Raw genomic sequence first — 17,309 nt, 5'->3', positions numbered from 1 at the left:
TCAGTTAGTCAGCCAAGCCAGAGTTCAGTAACCAGATTGAGTAATCAGCCAAGCCAGAGTTCAGTAACCAGATCGGGTAATCAGCCAGGCCAAAAGTCAGGGATCCAAGTAGAGGAACAGCAAGCAGGATAAGGAGCCAGAAGGGATGTCAGCAAAGCCAGTCTTTAAACAGGACTGCAGGAGCTAACTTTTTGGGACCCTATACCACCTCAACAAGAGGTTATAATTAGTTTCTTGTATTTTTTGTACAGATAGAAGAAGAGGTATGTACCAACCTCAACACCTTACATATCAGTGTGTCCAAAAAAGAGCACTCTAACTTTGTCTCCCGTTCCCTAAAATATCTAAGACCTGTAAAAGTGGAATGTTGATTCAAAAGGTTATAAGAGATAGATAGTAATCCTCTAGCCATGGACTGCTTAAGCCATAAAGATTCAAAGCTGGTAAGAGCATCCAATGCGCTGATATCCCTCAGGTGGGTAATACTAAAGTGAAGTAATTGCTGGTACCTCCATGCATTAAATGGGAACATACCATATGCTTCCCTAAGTTCCTCCAACAGACACATTCTCCAATCTTGCAAAAACCTAAGGCAGCTAGTATCTCCTATTGTCGCCCAAGCCCTAAAAATAGACAGGGATTCACCCAGGGAAAACCAGCAGAAGCCATGTAATGGAAGTAGAGGGGATATTGATGGAGGTTGTGCCTGTTTATTAACAGAGTGCCCTCTAATAAACAACTTTTGTGCTTCCTATAATACATTTTTAGAAATTCATCTGTTTTATTGATCTCAAAATATGATATCATTGCTTCAGAGGCCACTGCCAAGGCCGTTGAGTCATTCAAAATATCATTGATGAGCCAGGTCCAATCCCTCTCCATACTACCCAGAGGCTGGATCATGAATGACACCTGGGCATGATCTGATAAAGTAATCTACTCAGTAGTATCACAATATATAAGTAGTACTGGTCTAGCCAAAACAGGTCAATTCTAGTATAAGTCCTGTGGATCTTGGAATAGTAGCTATAGTCCCTTTGAAATGCATAAGCAACTGCCAGCAATTGGCACAATTGCAAATCCCACCTATGAAACAATAAAGCACCTAACTAACCATACAAAAAAGAAAAAAAGGCCTTGCAGAGACCTGATAGAGACCTGCGACCTGTATCTCAGGGCCTTTGCGAGCATTCCAAATGGACCAGACTTCAAACATAGGGAGCCCTCCTACAGTGAGGAACCCCCTTTCCTTCTCCTGGACAAAACATAACATAAAAAAAAATTGCTATAAACTTAGAAGTTCGAGATTGCCCAAACTGATTGACCACCCATAAGGGTATTGCTTCCTATGGTACCATCAAGCTTCCATTACACATCACAAGAGCACCCAGGATACACATAGTAACTGCACCTTATGGTTTATAGTTTGTTTTTAATTCCTACTGGAATAAAGTGGATTCCAATTTTGGACTGGCTCAGGACTTTACTTCCAGATCACAACCTATTTCTATAAAATGTGGTTTACCTACAGTATATCCATTCATTTAAACCAGCTGCTTATAGATTTATTTTATTACCATGAGACAACAGTCCCTAACGGGACAAAATTTAGGCATAGTTTATTATTCATTACTTTCCCTAAAGAACTCTTTGCGTTCTGGTTGATATTGGGTGATATTGGTTTCTACAGGTAAACCATTCCATCCAGTGGTTTACCAGGCAGCAGCAAGAGTATGGGACTGTATTACATGTATTTTGAATTATGGCTTCCCCTATTGCTGAATAAGACTCTTAGTGATGGGCTCTTTTTTTGTATTTGTTGCATTAAACCAGTCCAGACATTACCATAAAATTCAACCATTTTAAACAAAAACAACAAAAAAACTTTCCCAATAAGGGTTTCCCACCCTCAAAAAAAAATTGTCCAATTAAGCATTAAATTGTGGAATCTGATTTAAACAGAAATCTAGCAAATCTTTTCCTGGAAGTACCACCCCATACTGAAACAAAAACCCATACCTCCATAGACATCAAGGAAATCAAGTGTGCTACCAGGAAAATAAAGGGATCTGCCATATACTTCCAAAATAATAAAAAAGATATACTTTTATTTTACATATGTATCACAAAATATTCTCATAAGAAATACCATATCCATAAAATATATAAAACACGTGCATTATATACATTGACTCTAATATGGATAAGCATGCCAACGCATTTCACAGATCCACCACTTCTTCAGAACTAGGCCATACAATATTTTTTTTTATAGAATTGTAACGGTTGGTTGCTACGAGTTACAGTATCCACACATTCCACCCTGCTGTCAGACATCCATTAGACACACTCCTTTAGTCAACGAACATTCTCTTCCTTGTTTTTGTTGTTTGTTTAAGGGATTAACTTGGTTGGGGAAAGGGACATGGGATGCCCATAGGATAAATTAGTACTTTGAAGAATATAGTAACTGCATCACATTTCTCAAAAAGGACAAGATGGCTGACCCTAAACTTGACAGACTTTAACCTCAGAACACTTCTTCCTCCAGCACACTACTTTACTGTCACAGTCTTAGTAAACTTATCAAGCCATCAGAACATGACTAGGCCTCACTCTGAATAAGTCCGTTAATTTACTTGATGACCCTTTGTAGGCCAAGGCCTGCAGAACCCTTTTAAGGGAGCAACCGTTTAGAAGAGAAGAATAAATGGTGATGGAATACTGATCTCAGCAAGTCCGACTTGCAAATCCTGCCCGCCCTCATGCTGCATCGATTTGACACAAACGCCACAGTCTTTCTCTCACTGGCTCTACAGCTAGCTCCCCTGAAATGCCTCTTCCACATCTCTCCACTGTGCTTTCCACTCACTGACACCTGCCCTGGATCCTCCCTGAAGGACTTACTCCGGACGTGCGGACCAACTGTGTCCTCCAGCTCCTGTTCCAGGACACCTCTTCTATGACCGTGTAAGGAGAGGCTCCCTCCCAGCTCCCAATGTCCTCCACCTGAGGTACACCTCCCCCAGATAGGGGTTCCCTCAGGCACGACAGTCTAACACTCCATCCTTCAGTTCACCCAGCCGACAACTCCTCCCCCCAGCAGGCTGACCATGAGTATATGTAGGAGGCTTGCCCCCTGCCAATCCTAGTTGGGGATTGGTCAGAGCTCCTCACATGTACCCCATGTCACTCCAGCTCTCTGCCCTGCCCCTTTTCCAGAACATTCTCCCTGGAAACAGAGGAGGCACCCAAGAACTAAAGTATATGTCAGTCACCTACTACTACACTAAACCACTCCCCTGCCCCCACATCAAAATAAACAGGCCTAGCTCGCAGCATAGGCCTGCCTAAATTTACCTGCACTGGCAGCTTACACAAAAACCCTTACACCTAACACCTATCTAAGGTAGAGGGTGCTACAGAATGAAATAATTTTAAAAATTAATACACTCTAAGTTATAATGAGAATTCTTAAAGTGATTATTTAAAAAAATGCAGTGCTGTGGTAATCCACCACAAAACTATCTCATATTATAGTCCAACATAATAATCACAAACACCCAGTGCCACCAACCAGTGAGAATTATAAACAGCAAAAGTTAAAAGTGAAAGTTCTTCATGTCCAAAAATGTGAAAATGACAAAATCTTCCAGCCTACACACCAGTGTTTCAGTGCTCCAACTCTCTCAACAGACAGAAACATTTTAGAATATTATGCCTCTTATTACAGATCGGCATGCTTGCGTCTATATGATAGTATTGCAGGCAAATCAGTACATCTCGTTCCCCATATTTCAAAGTTCCTCTGTACATATAGCTCCCCAATTCGGATATGGAAAAAGATAAGGACTCCAATAGTGTAAATCCATACAAAATACACTCTTTTTTATTCAAAGCAAAGAAAATAGTGCATCAATCCAGCTAATAACATCAGCCCCAAGTGACAGTAGCCCCTACATGTGCACAAATATCAAGATCATCCCCTCAAAGTGCTGGTATCTCACCCAAATCTGAGCGGAAAGCCACCTCCCACGGACGCTGACCTCACTTCTGGTTGCCATGCCCCAACAGGTTTCGACCCTCAAACTTTGTCGAGGGGATGGATGGAAGGCATGGCATCCCGGTATTTATCTCTGCCTCTCTCAAAGATTTATCCCCTTATCTCCACAGGCTCAATCAAATGCAGCACAACATACAGAGCTTGCAGAACTGATGAACTTGTATGTACCTGGAGAGAAAACTGGTTACAGGAGCATGTCCAAAGAGTGGTGGTTAATGACATATTTTCTGAATGGTCTGAAGTTGTGAGCACGGTACTCCAAGGCGCGGTCCCAGGACCAATTCTGTTTAACTTGTTCACAGACAACATAGAGGTTGTAAAAACTAGTTGAATCTCAATGTTTGCTGACAATACAAAGCTAAGCAGGACAACAATTTTACAGCAGGAGATAGAAACTTTACAAGAAGACCTCAATAAAATATAGAGGTGGGCAGCTATATCAAGATGAGGTTTAATATTAATAAATGACAAGTAATGCATTTGTGAGCTAAAAATATGAATGCTAAAAATATGAGGTTACTAGCTAGTAGACATGTGCACTGCCGAAACATTTGTTCATTTTCGTTTCATTTGTTTTCTGGTTTTTTTTTTGAAAATTCAGAAATGTGAAAATCCTGAATTTGAAAATTCAGAAATTTGGAAATTTGGAAATCCAAAAATTCAAAAATTCAAAAATCTGTAAAAAAGAAAGGAAAATCCGAAAATTCGAAAGAACGAAAATCTGAAAAACCAAAAACTAATAATAACTAAATATTAAATTATAGGTATTGGAATTTCCTTTCACATTTGGCTGTTAGTGAACATAATGAATACAAATTTATCTGAAGTTACAAATTATCTGAAATAACGAATGCCACATCTAAACAAATGGAATGTAATGAAATAATAATAATAATAAGTTTTTATTATTAATATTATTACTGTTATTTATTATTATTAATTTGTTACGTTCCATTTCTTTAGATATGGCATGCGTTTTTACGAATAATTTGTAACTTCAGATAAATTCGTATTCATTACGTTCACTAACAGCCAAATTTGAAGGAAAATTCCAATACCTATAATTTAATACTTAGTAATATTTAAGTTATTATTAGTTAGTTATTATTTCTGATTTTTGAATTTTCACATTTTTGAATTTTCATACTTATTTTCGGATTTTCATTCTTGATTTAGGATTTCCGAATTTCCGAAAAAATTTGTGAATTAACAAATTTGTCTAAATTAGTTGAAAAACGAATTTGGAACTAAACAAATTGCACATGTCTACTAGCTAGGGGGAGAACCTCTGGGGGAATCCAGGATGGAAAAAGATCTGGAGGTCCTAGTAGATCACAGGCTCAACAATAGTATGCAAAGTCAAGCTGCAGCAAGCAAGGCCACCAGATTATTAGCATATAATAAAAAGGGTATTTACTCAAAAGATAAGAGTATAATTCTACCACTGGTTCGCCATCCAGTTCTGGTCACCAGTCCTCAGGAAGGATGTGCTGGTACTGGAGAGAGTCCAGAGAGGGGCAACAAAGTTAAAAAGGAGTCTGGAGGATCTCAATTATGAGGAGCAACTACGACCATTACATTTATTCTCCCTGGGGAATTAAGAGGAGGTATATACAAATCTTTAAATGGTGGAGTCTAACATTGGGAGGAAGCTATTTAACCTAAGGTCTCTAAAGAAGACGTTTGACCACAACATGAATGTAGATGAGATGTGGTTTAACCTTAAACTGCTTAAGGGGTTTACTGTTAGAGCAGTAAGGATATGGATTTCTCTCACACGTTTGGTGGTATCAGTGGGAATGTAGATCATTTCAAAAAACTTTCTGTGTCTTAGTGAACGCTATTTACAAGGATACATTTTTCCATGTCCCAAATCCTTTGACCAGTCTTCCATTTCCTGAACCTTCCAGTCTGTGGATCTGTACATGCCACCTCCTTTTAGATATGCATCTTAGTGAACACAATGTACCATAATGCTCAAAAAGATTTTACAGAGAAATATTGCAGAGTGATACATGACTTGCCAGTTCCAATTACCTGTGTAATGTGTATTCTTGCAGTCAATAAAATTGAGAAAAAATAAGACAAATGTCTTCTTCGGAACCTGATTTGTTATCTTGCTTTTTTAGAATGAATGTGGTTTATCATTCATTTCAGTACACTTTATTTGTCATATAATTAAATTTCTATGTTAGAAACTTGGGCCACCCAAAGTCTAACTCCAGCGCTACTTGTGCATGTGCTAGAGGGTGCACACAAGAACAAAAAAAAAGACATTAACTAGTTTGTTTAAAATACAAGAGATCTAAACAGCTTCAAGGAAAAAAAATACATTTTTATTTTTTCATTACCTTTAGAGTTGGGGGAGTTGACAAAAATTTACATTGAAGCTATAACCAACTCCAGATTTGCCTGCATGGAGAAAGCGGTGGGATCTTTGGTTGAGCAAGAAACTCGGGCAGCCATTGAGGAGGCGACAAAGTACTATGTGGACAAAATGAAGACCATTCAGCTGCCCACTGAAACATTGAACGGCCTCCTGGAACAGAGCAAAAAGTATGAGGATGAAGCTTGCCAGATGTTCCAAAAGAGATCCATTAAAAGCAAAAATTCCACATCCTATCAAGAATTTATGGTGAGGTTTGATGCCAAGATGTTTTATCCTAAATTGTGCGGTAATGGATGTGGCATGTTACGTTTATTTATTTGTTTTTTTATTTTATTTTTTTCATGCAGGCAGTGTAAGTACTGGAAAGGATAAGCAGCAAAGGAAACCAATCAGTTGTGCTGCAACACTTAAAGAAGGAACCGAGTATGCAATGATTACATGACAAAAACAGAACTTATAAAGTCCAGATTCAGTTTAATTCAGGCTCTTATCTCATAAAAATCCAACAAAGGGTTCCCCTTCATCGGGGCTTGATACTGTTGAACAAAGTGTACACTGGACTGATAAAATTAGAGGGATCCTGAGGGGTAATTGAGATTAAGGCTCAAACAGCATTGAGCAATCATTCTTATTATTACCCCTTCCCTCTAATTATATCAGTCCAGTACACACTTTGTTCAACAGTACTAAGCCCTGATGAAGGGGAACCCTTTGAACCCCCAAAACATATTGGCTTGTTAAGACAAGTCTAAATCAAACTGAATCTGTGCTTTAAATGTTCTGCTTTAGGCCCTTTCCTTCTTTCACACTCGGAAATAAAACACAACAGAGGTTCTAACCCCTCTCATCTTATCTCTCATCTCATATATACAGTATCTCACAAATGTGAGTACACCCCTCACATTTTTGTAAATATTTTATTATATCTTTTTATTTGACAACACTGAAGAAATTACACTTCGCTACAATGTAAAGTAGTGAATGTACAGCTTGTATAACAGTGTAAATTTGCTGTCCCCTCAAAATAACTCAACACACAGCCATTAATGTCTAAACCACTGGCAACAAAAGTAAGTACACCCCTAAGTGAAAATGTCCAAATTGGGCCCAAAGTGTCAATATTTTGTGTGGCCACCATTATTTTCCAGCACTGCCTTAACCCTCTTGGGCATGGAGTTCACCAGAGCTTCACAGGTTTCCTTGCGCTCCTCCGCCTTCCGGGATGCCCCACAGATGCTCAATAGGGTTTAGGTCTGGAGACATGCTTGGCCAATCACCTTTACCCTCAGCGGGACATCGTGGTGGTGGAACGGGAGTAATTAGGGGACAGTATAACCCCACAGACGCAGACAGAGGAGGCGGGAGTAAATGCAGCGGGACCGGGAGGTGGAAGGCTGACAGGGAGAGGCGGCGGGTAACTGAGGTGCAGACCGGAGGAGAGAGTGTGAGAGACTGATTGGAGAAACGGTGGCACTGAAGGTTACTGACTGACTGACTGCTAGTATCAGATTACAAGGGGAGGCTGTGTAGAGTGACACAGAGACACAAATAATAAAAACTGATTGACAGTGTATGTGAGTACCGAGCATTGTGTGTATTGTGAGTACCGAGTATTGTGTGTATTGTGAGTACCGAGTATTGTGTGTATTGTGAGTACCTGGGTATGGTGAGTAATGTGAATACCTGTGTATTGTGAATACCTGTGTATTGAGAGTATTGTTAGCACATGAGTACCTGTGTATTGTGAGTACATGAGTACATGTGTATTGTGAGTACCTGTGTATGGTGAGTACCCGAGTACTGTGAGTACCCATGTGCTGTGAGAACCCGTGTGCTGTGAGAACCTGTGTGCTGTGAGAACCTGAGTGCTGTGAGAACCCGACTGCTGTGAGAACCTGAGTGCTGTGAGAACCTGAATGCTGTGAGTGCACATGTGCTGTGAGTACCTGAGTGCTGTGAGTGCAGGTGTGCTGTGAGTACACGGGTGTTGTGAGTGCACATGTACTGTGAATACCCGAGTGCTGTGAGTACAGAGTGTTGTGAGTACCCGAGTGCTGTGAGTACCTGAGTCCTGTGAGTACACGTGTGCTGTGAGTACCCGAGTGCTGTGAGTACCCGAGTGCTGTGAGTGCACTTGTGCTGTGAGTACCCGTGTGCAGTGAGTGCAGGTGTGCTGTGAGTACTCGAGTGCTGTAAGTGCACATGTGCTGTGAGTACCCGGGTGTTGTGAGTGCACGCGTGCTGTGAGTACCCGAATGCTGTGAGTGCACGTGTGCTGTAAGTTCTCAAGTGCTGTGAGTGCACGTGTGCTGTGAGAACTTGAGTGCTGTGAGTACTCGAGTGCTGTGAGTGCACGTGTGCTGTGAGTACTCGAGTGCTGTGAGTGCACGTGTGCTGTGAGTACTCGAGTGCTGTGAGTGCACGTGTGCTGTAAGTACCTGCGTGCTGTGAGGAAACAAATGCAGCCACCACATCTAATGATTGGTAAGCTGCAATATACTACCTCTTCATTTGGGGTTTAGTACAATTTGAAGTATAGCTAATTACAGATAGAGAAGGTAATTGAATTTTTTTCAGGATGCAAGCAATTATTTACAGCATTGGTGATATGAGTTTCCTCATACTGGTAAACCTTCACATCAATACAGGCACTGGGCTGACTACTATCACTGCTTACTGAGCCCACTGCTCCAGACTTTTTGCTACCTGAGACAAACTTTAAAATGAAACTTCCACATTACTAAAGCTTGCATATTTCCTTTCATTAGGAAAATGTACGTAAAGAGAGAAATGGTTTTATCTCCATAAATGAGGAGAAGTCTCGGGAGATGTGTAACTCTCTCATCAAGAAGCTTTCCTTGACCTTCGAGAAGGCTTTGGACGGGGGAGTGTACAACATACGAGGAGGACATGAAAAGTTCAAGCAAGACTTAAAAGCCATAGAAGAGAAATATAAAATGGAAAGAGGAAAAGGTGTAAAGGTCTGTGGACTGTATATCTTTGAAATACTAGAAAACATAGAATATATAACAGTCATTAGAAAAATCATTGATTTCTTGCATTGAACAAATATTTATGCATACATGTCATGATCATTTTTGTTGATACTGGGCACCATGGCCACTTTGCCTTGGCACTATCAAAGCCCTATGTTTTTTGTTTGGATATATTTGATTGTGTAATCGAGGCCGTCTTAACTACGGGGCAAAAGGGGAAGCTGCCCTGGGCCCAATCATTTTTGTGAGCCCCAAAGCAGCTGCCCCTTGAGCTGCTCGCAAATAGCTTACTTACCAACAGTCCCAGGACAGTCTTGCTAATTAGTCCATAGTCCCAGGATGTGCCGGCAGGCTGGGTCCTGATTTTCAGTAATGTGAAGAATGTCTCTTTACTATTTCCCCTGGTCACCATGGTGACCAGACACTGAGTCTGCTGCATTAGTATCAGATAGGATCTGTGGGGAGACAGCCGATGGGTCGGTGGGCAAGCTCCATTCCTTGCAAGGAAGCTACAGAAAACCACACCCTGGTCCCACCCCCTCCCCAGCAGCATAGCTTGTTTTCAATTTTATGTATTGCATGCTGCTGCAGAAAGAACATCTCTACACTAAGTCTCAAAATAATTAAAGTGGATGTAAACCCGAAATTTTTTTTTTTTTTTGTCTGGCACAATATAGAGTATGGGATTTCAGATCAGCTGTGCCCAGTCTTGCCACAAAGAGTTAATCCAGCTCTGAGCAATCCTCATATCTTTTTTCAGTGAAATAAAATGGACAAACTGTAAAAACTTTGTCCGTTCTTCCCCCTTGCTGTGATTGGCAGGTGATTTACATATCTTGTGCACTAGCCTAAGACATGCATTATTTTTTAATTCCCCCCTCCTCCTTTCTTCAGCAGCTCTGCAAGGATTGGCTGTTCCACACCTCAGCATGATTGGGCATTCTGAAGTCATGTGGGGACTTTTCTGGGTTTTGACTGGATGTTAGTGATCATAGCAGAAGTTCAGTGTAAGAAATACACAGGAGAAAATGCATGTTGATAAGGGGAATGTAGAGGTGGACAGGGAGTCTACTGACATCACGACTCCACCCACTGAGCCCTGGAAAACAGACCCACCCACAGAATCTGTTTTTTGGGTCTCATAGCAGACAGAGGGGAGACATTTGACAGATAAGTATACATGCAGGAGGCATGTATATCCTTCTAGATAACCAATATTGCAGTACTTTAGAAAGGATGAGAGTGGGTTTACATCCACTTTAAGTAAGCAGTACTGGTGCTGGGGGTACAGTGGTGACAAATGGTATGGTTGATATACATTACGGGTACAGAGGTTTGCAAGAGGAGTATTGAGGGGAAGGGCAGTGGTGGCAGGGGGCACATGGTTGCATAGGAGTGCAGGTGTGGGAGGGGGTACAATGTGAAGAGGTATTTGTGTGGAGGAACACAGTGCTGGCAGTGGTGTGTTTTTGGGTATAGAGGGAGGGTGAGGGGCATTGGTGTCAGATGTGTATGGTGGGAGTGCAGTTGTGGTAGAGGTATGTTGAAGGTGGGGTGGGGGGTAGTTGCAGAGGTGTGTAAGGAGTAGGGATGAGCTTCGAGTTCGAGTCGAACTCATGTTCGACTCGAACATTGGCTGTTCGCAAGTTCACCGAACAGCGAACAATTTGGGGTGTTCGCGGCAAATTCGAATGCCGCGGAACACCCTTTAAAAGTCTATGGGAGAAATCAAAAGTGCTAATTTTAAAGGCTAATATGCAAGTTATTGTCATAAAAAGTGTTTGGGGACCTGGGTCCTGCCCCAGGGGACATGGATCAATGCAAAAAAAAGTTTTAAAAACGGCCGTTTTTTCAGGAGCAGTGATTTTAATAATACTTAAAGTCAATCAATAAAAGTGTAATATCCCTTTAAATTTCGTACCTGGGGGGTGTCTATAGTGTGCCTGTAAAGGGGCGCATGTTTCCTGTGTTTAGAACAGTCTGACAGCAAAATGACATTTTGAAGGAAAAAACTCATTTAAAACTACCCGCGGCTATTGCATTGCCGACAATACACATAGAAGTTCATTGATAAAAACGGCATGGGAATTCCCCAAAGGGGAACCCCGAACCAAAATTAAAAAAAAAAAATGACGTGGGGGTCCCCCTAAATTCCATACCAGGCCCTTCAGGTCTGGGATGGATATTAAGGGGAACCCCGGCCAAAATTTAAAAAAAAAAATGACGTGGGGTTCCCCCTAAATTCCATACCAGACCCTTCAGGTCTGGTATGGATTTTAAGGGGAACCCCGCGCCAAAAAAAAAAAAAAAAACGGCGTGGGGTCCCCCCAAAAATCCATACCAGACCCTTATCCGAGCACGCAACCTGGCAGGCCGCAGGAAAAGAGGGGGGGACAAGAGTGCGGCCCCCCCTCCCTCCTGAACCGTACCAGGCCACATGCCCTCAACATTGGGAGGGTGCTTTGGGGTAGCCCCCCAAAACACCTTGTCCCCATGTTGATGAGGACAAGGGCCTCATCCTCACAACCCTGGCCGGTGGTTGTGAGGGTTTGCGGGCGGGGGGCTTATCGGAATCTGGAAGCCCCCTTTAACAAGGTGACCCCCAGATCCCGGCCCCCCCCCTGTGTGAAATGGTAAGGGGGTACATAAGTACCCCTACCATTTCACGAAAAAAGTGTCAAAAATGTTAAAAATGACAAGAGACAGTTTTTGACAATTCCTTTATTTAAATGCTTCTTCTTTCTTCTATCTTGCTTCATCTTCTGGTTCTTCTGGCTCTTCTGGTTCTTCTGGTTCTTCCTCCGGCGTTCTCGTCCAGCATCTCCTCCGCGGCGTCTTCTGTCTTCTTCTCCTCGGGCCGCTCCGCACCCATGGCATGGGGGGGAGGCTCCCGCTCTTCTCTTCTTCTTTTCTTCTTTTCTTCTTTTCTTCTCTTCTTCTCTTCTTCTTCATTTTCTTCTCCGGGCCGCTCCGCAATCCATGCTGGCATGGAGGGAGGCTCCCGCTGTGTGACGGCGCTCCTCGTCTGACAGTTCTTAAATAACGGAGGGGGGCGGGGCCACCCGGTGACCCCGCCCCCCTCTGACGCACGGTGACTTGACGGGACTTCCCTGTGGCATTCCCCGTGACGTCACAGGGAAGTCCCGTCAAGTCACCGTGCGTCAGAGGGGGGCGGGGTCACCGGGTGGCCCCGCCCCCCTCCGTTATTTAAGAACTGTCAGACGAGGAGCGCCGTCACACAGCGGGAGCCTCCCTCCATGCCAGCATGGATTGCGGAGCGGCCCGGAGAAGAAAATGAAGAAGAAGAGAAGAAGAGAAGAAGAGAAGAAGAGAAGAAGAGAAGAAAAGAAGAAAAGAAGAAGAGAAGAAGAGAAGAGCGGGAGCCTCCCCCCCATGCCATGGGTGCGGAGCGGCCCGAGGAGAAGAAGACAGAAGACGCCGCGGAGGAGATGCTGGACGAGAACGCCGGAGGAAGAACCAGAAGAACCAGAAGAGCCAGAAGAACCAGAAGATGAAGCAAGATAGAAGAAAGAAGAAGCATTTAAATAAAGGAATTGTCAAAAACTGTCTCTTGTCATTTTTAACATTTTTGACACTTTTTTCGTGAAATGGTAGGGGTACTTATGTACCCCCTTACCATTTCACACAGGGGGGGGGCCGGGATCTGGGGGTCACCTTGTTAAAGGGGGCTTCCAGATTCCGATAAGCCCCCCGCCCGCAGACCCCCACAACCACCGGCCAGGGTTGTGGGGATGAGGCCCTTGTCCTCATCAACATGGGGACAAGGTGTTTTGGGGGGCTACCCCAAAGCACCCTCCCAATGTTGAGGGCATGTGGCCTGGTACGGTTCAGGAGGGAGGGGGGGCCGCACTCTCGTCCCCCCCTCTTTTCCTGCGGCCTGCCAGGTTGCGTGCTCGGATAAGGGTCTGGTATGGATTTTTGGGGGGACCCCACGCCGTTTTTTTTTTTTTTTTTGGCGCGGGGTTCCCCTTAAAATCCATACCAGACCTGAAGGGTCTGGTATGGAATTTAGGGGGAACCCCACGTCATTTTTTTTTTTAATTTTGGCCGGGGTTCCCCTTAATATCCATACCAGACCTGAAGGGCCTGGTATGGAATTTAGGGGGACCCCCACGTCATTTTTTTTTTTTTAATTTTGGTTCGGGGTTCCCCTTTGGGGAATTCCCATGCCGTTTTTATCAATGAACTTCTATGTGTATTGTCGGCAATGCAATAGCCGCGGGTAGTTTTAAATGAGTTTTTTCCTTCAAAATGTCATTTTGCTGTCAGACTGTTCTAAACACAGGAAACATGCGCCCCTTTACAGGCACACTATAGACACCCCCCAGGTACGAAATTTAAAGGGATATTACACTTTTATTGTTTGACTTTAAGCATTATTAAAATCACTGCTCCTGAAAAAACGGCCGTTTTTAAAACTTTTTTTTGCATTGATCCATGTCCCCTGGGGCAGGACCCAGGTCCCCAAACACTTTTTATGACAATAACTTGCATATAAGCCTTGAAAATTAGCACTTTTGATTATTCATGTTCGTGTCCCATAGACTTTAACGGTGTTCGCATGTTCGAACGAACTTTTTTCCTGTTCGCATGTTCTGGTGCGAACCGAACAGGGGGGTGTTCGGCTCATCCCTAGTAAGGAGGTACAGTGGTGACAGAGTTGGTGGAAGGGGTACGATAATGTCAGAGATGTGCGGTGGGAGTGCAGTTTTTAGCAGAGGTGTCATGTGCTCATTGAGTGCAGAGTTAAATGAGCAGGTATTTGTTGAGGATGCTAAAGTGATTGCAACGGTGTGGGAGGAGCAGTAGGGATCTGTTGTAATTTATAGCAACCAGTGAGCAGGAATGATAAGCAGCAGCCTCTAGCAACCAATCAGTGAGCAGTAATGTACAGAAATCTCTAGCAGCCAATCAGTGAGTGGTAAGGATGTGCAGTAACCTCCAGCAGCCAATCAGTGAGCGTTAAGGATGTGCAGTAACCTCTAGTAACCAATTAGTGAGTGGTAAGCATGTGCAGTAACCGCTAGCAAACAATTAGTGAGCAGTAAGGATGTGCAGTAACCTCTAGCAACCAATCAGTGAGCAGTAAGAGCAGTAAGGAAGTGCAGTAACCTCTAGCAACCAATTAGTGAGTGGCAAGGATGAGCAGTAACCTCTAACAACCAATCAGTCAGCGTTAATGATGTGCATTAACCTCTAGCAACCAGTCAGTGAGCAGTAATATTATCTTGTAAGCTTTGGCAGCCAATCACAATTGCTGCCTGATCTACTGCAGTAAACAGATTTTGAGTCTAGCTGCTATTTATTGTATGCCTCAGAGTGGGGGGGGGAGCCCAAGAAAATGATTTTCCCAGGGTCCAATCAATAATAAAGATGGTCCTGTGTATAATGTGTAAATAGTTATTCAGTCACCTCTCTTACTCCTCTCTTCCCATTCCTGTGACAATTGTACTGTTTTGGATTTTCCATCACTTTCTCAGATGTGATAGGGAGGAAATGCTCAGGGTAGAAAATACACTGAAAACTGAGCATGTGCGGAGCTGCCAACACTGCTCTGCAAAATCCCTATCTGAATTGGGGACATGGACAAAAGGGGGAGACAGAAAACAGCAGGATCAACCAGGCTTTTTGCAGAATACAGAAAATAAATCTCAGTGACTGAGTGAGTATGAACAGCATGTAATACACCATTTATTGATCATTTTTAATTATGTGGGTCTAATGACACTTTAATACTTTAACCAGTTTGGCTCCAGAGCAATTGTTTTCTTTGTCGCATACATGTAAAAATCGAATTTTTTGATAATAAAATTGCATAAACCCCCAGAATATTATATATTTTCTGAAAGCTGAGGACCTGTAGAATAATAAAGGTGACAGTTGCAATTTTTTTTTTTACGTCATGTTTGTGCAACTGTTTATTAAATTTTCCGGAAAAAATATAATAAAATGAGTTTTAGTGCAAAACCACACCATATAATACCCATTTTTGGTTAAAGTATAAAAGATGAGGTTGCAGCAAGTAAATAGGTACAGTACCTTACATTCCATGATCTCTATGAGCTTGCCACATCTTACTACTGGGGTTTTTCCCTATTTCTCCTTGCAAAGCTGCTTCAGCTCCTTCAAGTTGGATGGTTTGCGCTTGTGAACAGCAATCTTTACGTCTGACCACAGATTTTCTATTGGATTGAGGTCTGGGCTTTGACTAGGCCATTCCAACACATTTACATGTTTCCCCTTAAAGTGTTGCTTTAGCGGTGTGTTTGGGGTCATTGTCCTGCTGGAAGGTGAACCTCCATCCTAGCCTCAAATCACACACAGAGTGGTACAGGTTTTGCTCAAGAATATCCCTGTATTCAGCACCATCCATCTTTCCCTCAACTCTGACCAGTTTCCCAGTCCCGACTGCTGAAAAACATCCCCACAGCATGATGCTGCCACCACCATGTTTCACTGTGGGGATGGTGTTCTTTGGATGATGTGATATGTTAGGTTTGCGCCAAACATAGCGTTTTCTTTGATGGCCAAAAAGTTAAATTTTAGTCTCATCAGACCAGAGCACCTTCCTCCATACATTGTGGGAGTCTCCCACATGCCTTTTTAGATGTTGGACTATGCAGCATTATTGACTGATGTACCATAAAATGAGACCCAGAACACTTAAATGTGTGAAAGCAGCAGTCACAATAGAAGCAACAAGGGGGAGGAGCTCTCACCAACAAATCTACCAAACATTGACCCTCTAAGGTGCCCATAGACAGGTGACATCATCATTATCCCGTATCTGTGATTTCAAGAGATTAAAATGACAGGGTTTTGGTCTATGAAAATATCGGACTGTAGTGGGTGATGTAGTGGAATCAGGGTTGTAGAACTTGTAAAACGTTGTTACCAATGTTCCCTTTCTACAGGCGGAGGAGGCCCTACAGCAATACATCATATCCAAACAAAGGGCTGAAATCATCATTATACAACAGGACAACGCTCTAACCCTGAAAGAGAAGGAGGTGGCAGGTAAATGATGTAATCAATGTCACTCACTGCCACAGTCTTGTTAATAATATAAAAAATAATAGTGCTTGACCTCCCAAAGCAGTTGTACAATAATGACATTAATGACTGTTACCTGATATCTGTTTATTTACCGGTATTTTGATTTAAAAAACTGCTAACAAATACTGTATAGGAAATTATCTTTTATCTTTTTGTACTATTTTTTCTTTCAAAATTGTCGCTCTTTTTTAGTTTATAGCGCAAAAAATAAAAAATGCAGAGGTGATCAAATACCACCAAAAGAAAGCTCTATTTGGGGGAAAAAAAGTACGTCAATTCTGTTTGGGAGCCACATCGCACGACCGCGCAATTACCAGTTAAAGCGACGCAGTGCCGAATCGCAAAAAACGCTCTGGTCTTTGGGCAGCCAAATGGTCCGGGGCTGAAGTGGTTAATGTACAGTACACTTATTGGAATTTTTTTTTTTTTTTTTACCAAAGACATGTAGCAGAATACATTTTGGCCTACATTTCTAAAGAAATTACATTTTTCATTTTTTTTTTTATTGGATATGTTTTATAACAGAAAGCAGATAAATATTATTTTAGATTAAAATGTCAAATTCATTAATTTTCAATCTTTTTTAATTTATGTAATAAAACATATAAACCCCAGTGGTGATCAAATTCCACCGAAAAAGTTCTATTTGTGTGAAAAAGAAATAAATGATAAAAATGTCTTTCGGGTACAGTATTGCATGACTGAGCAATTGCCAGTTAAACTAGCACAGTGCTGAATAGCAAAAAAATGGTCTGGTCATAAAGGGGGTAAAATCTTCCGGGGG

The 17,309-nt window shown here is 42.3% G+C and overlaps 1 protein-coding gene across 3 annotated transcripts in view; it reads left to right on the top strand.

Moving 5' to 3' along the window:
- LOC141148306 (guanylate-binding protein 6-like) overlaps window positions 1-17,309 on the top strand; it is a 128,278-nt gene that overhangs the window by 67,051 nt on the left and 43,918 nt on the right. For all 3 annotated transcript variants that reach the window (XM_073635608.1, XM_073635610.1, XM_073635609.1), the window contains 3 exons: window positions 6,421-6,698; window positions 9,221-9,433; window positions 16,384-16,486. In XM_073635608.1, the coding sequence (XP_073491709.1) occupies window positions 6,421-6,698; window positions 9,221-9,433; window positions 16,384-16,486 (594 nt within the window). The remainder of the gene's footprint in view (window positions 1-6,420; window positions 6,699-9,220; window positions 9,434-16,383; window positions 16,487-17,309) is intronic.

The sequence above is a fragment of the Aquarana catesbeiana genome, linkage group LG06 (assembly GCF_042186555.1).
Source record: "Aquarana catesbeiana isolate 2022-GZ linkage group LG06, ASM4218655v1, whole genome shotgun sequence".
NCBI lineage: Eukaryota > Metazoa > Chordata > Amphibia > Anura > Ranidae > Aquarana > Aquarana catesbeiana.
The sequence above is the reverse complement of the archived record's forward strand: the minus strand, read 5'-3'. Positions and strand labels throughout refer to the sequence as shown.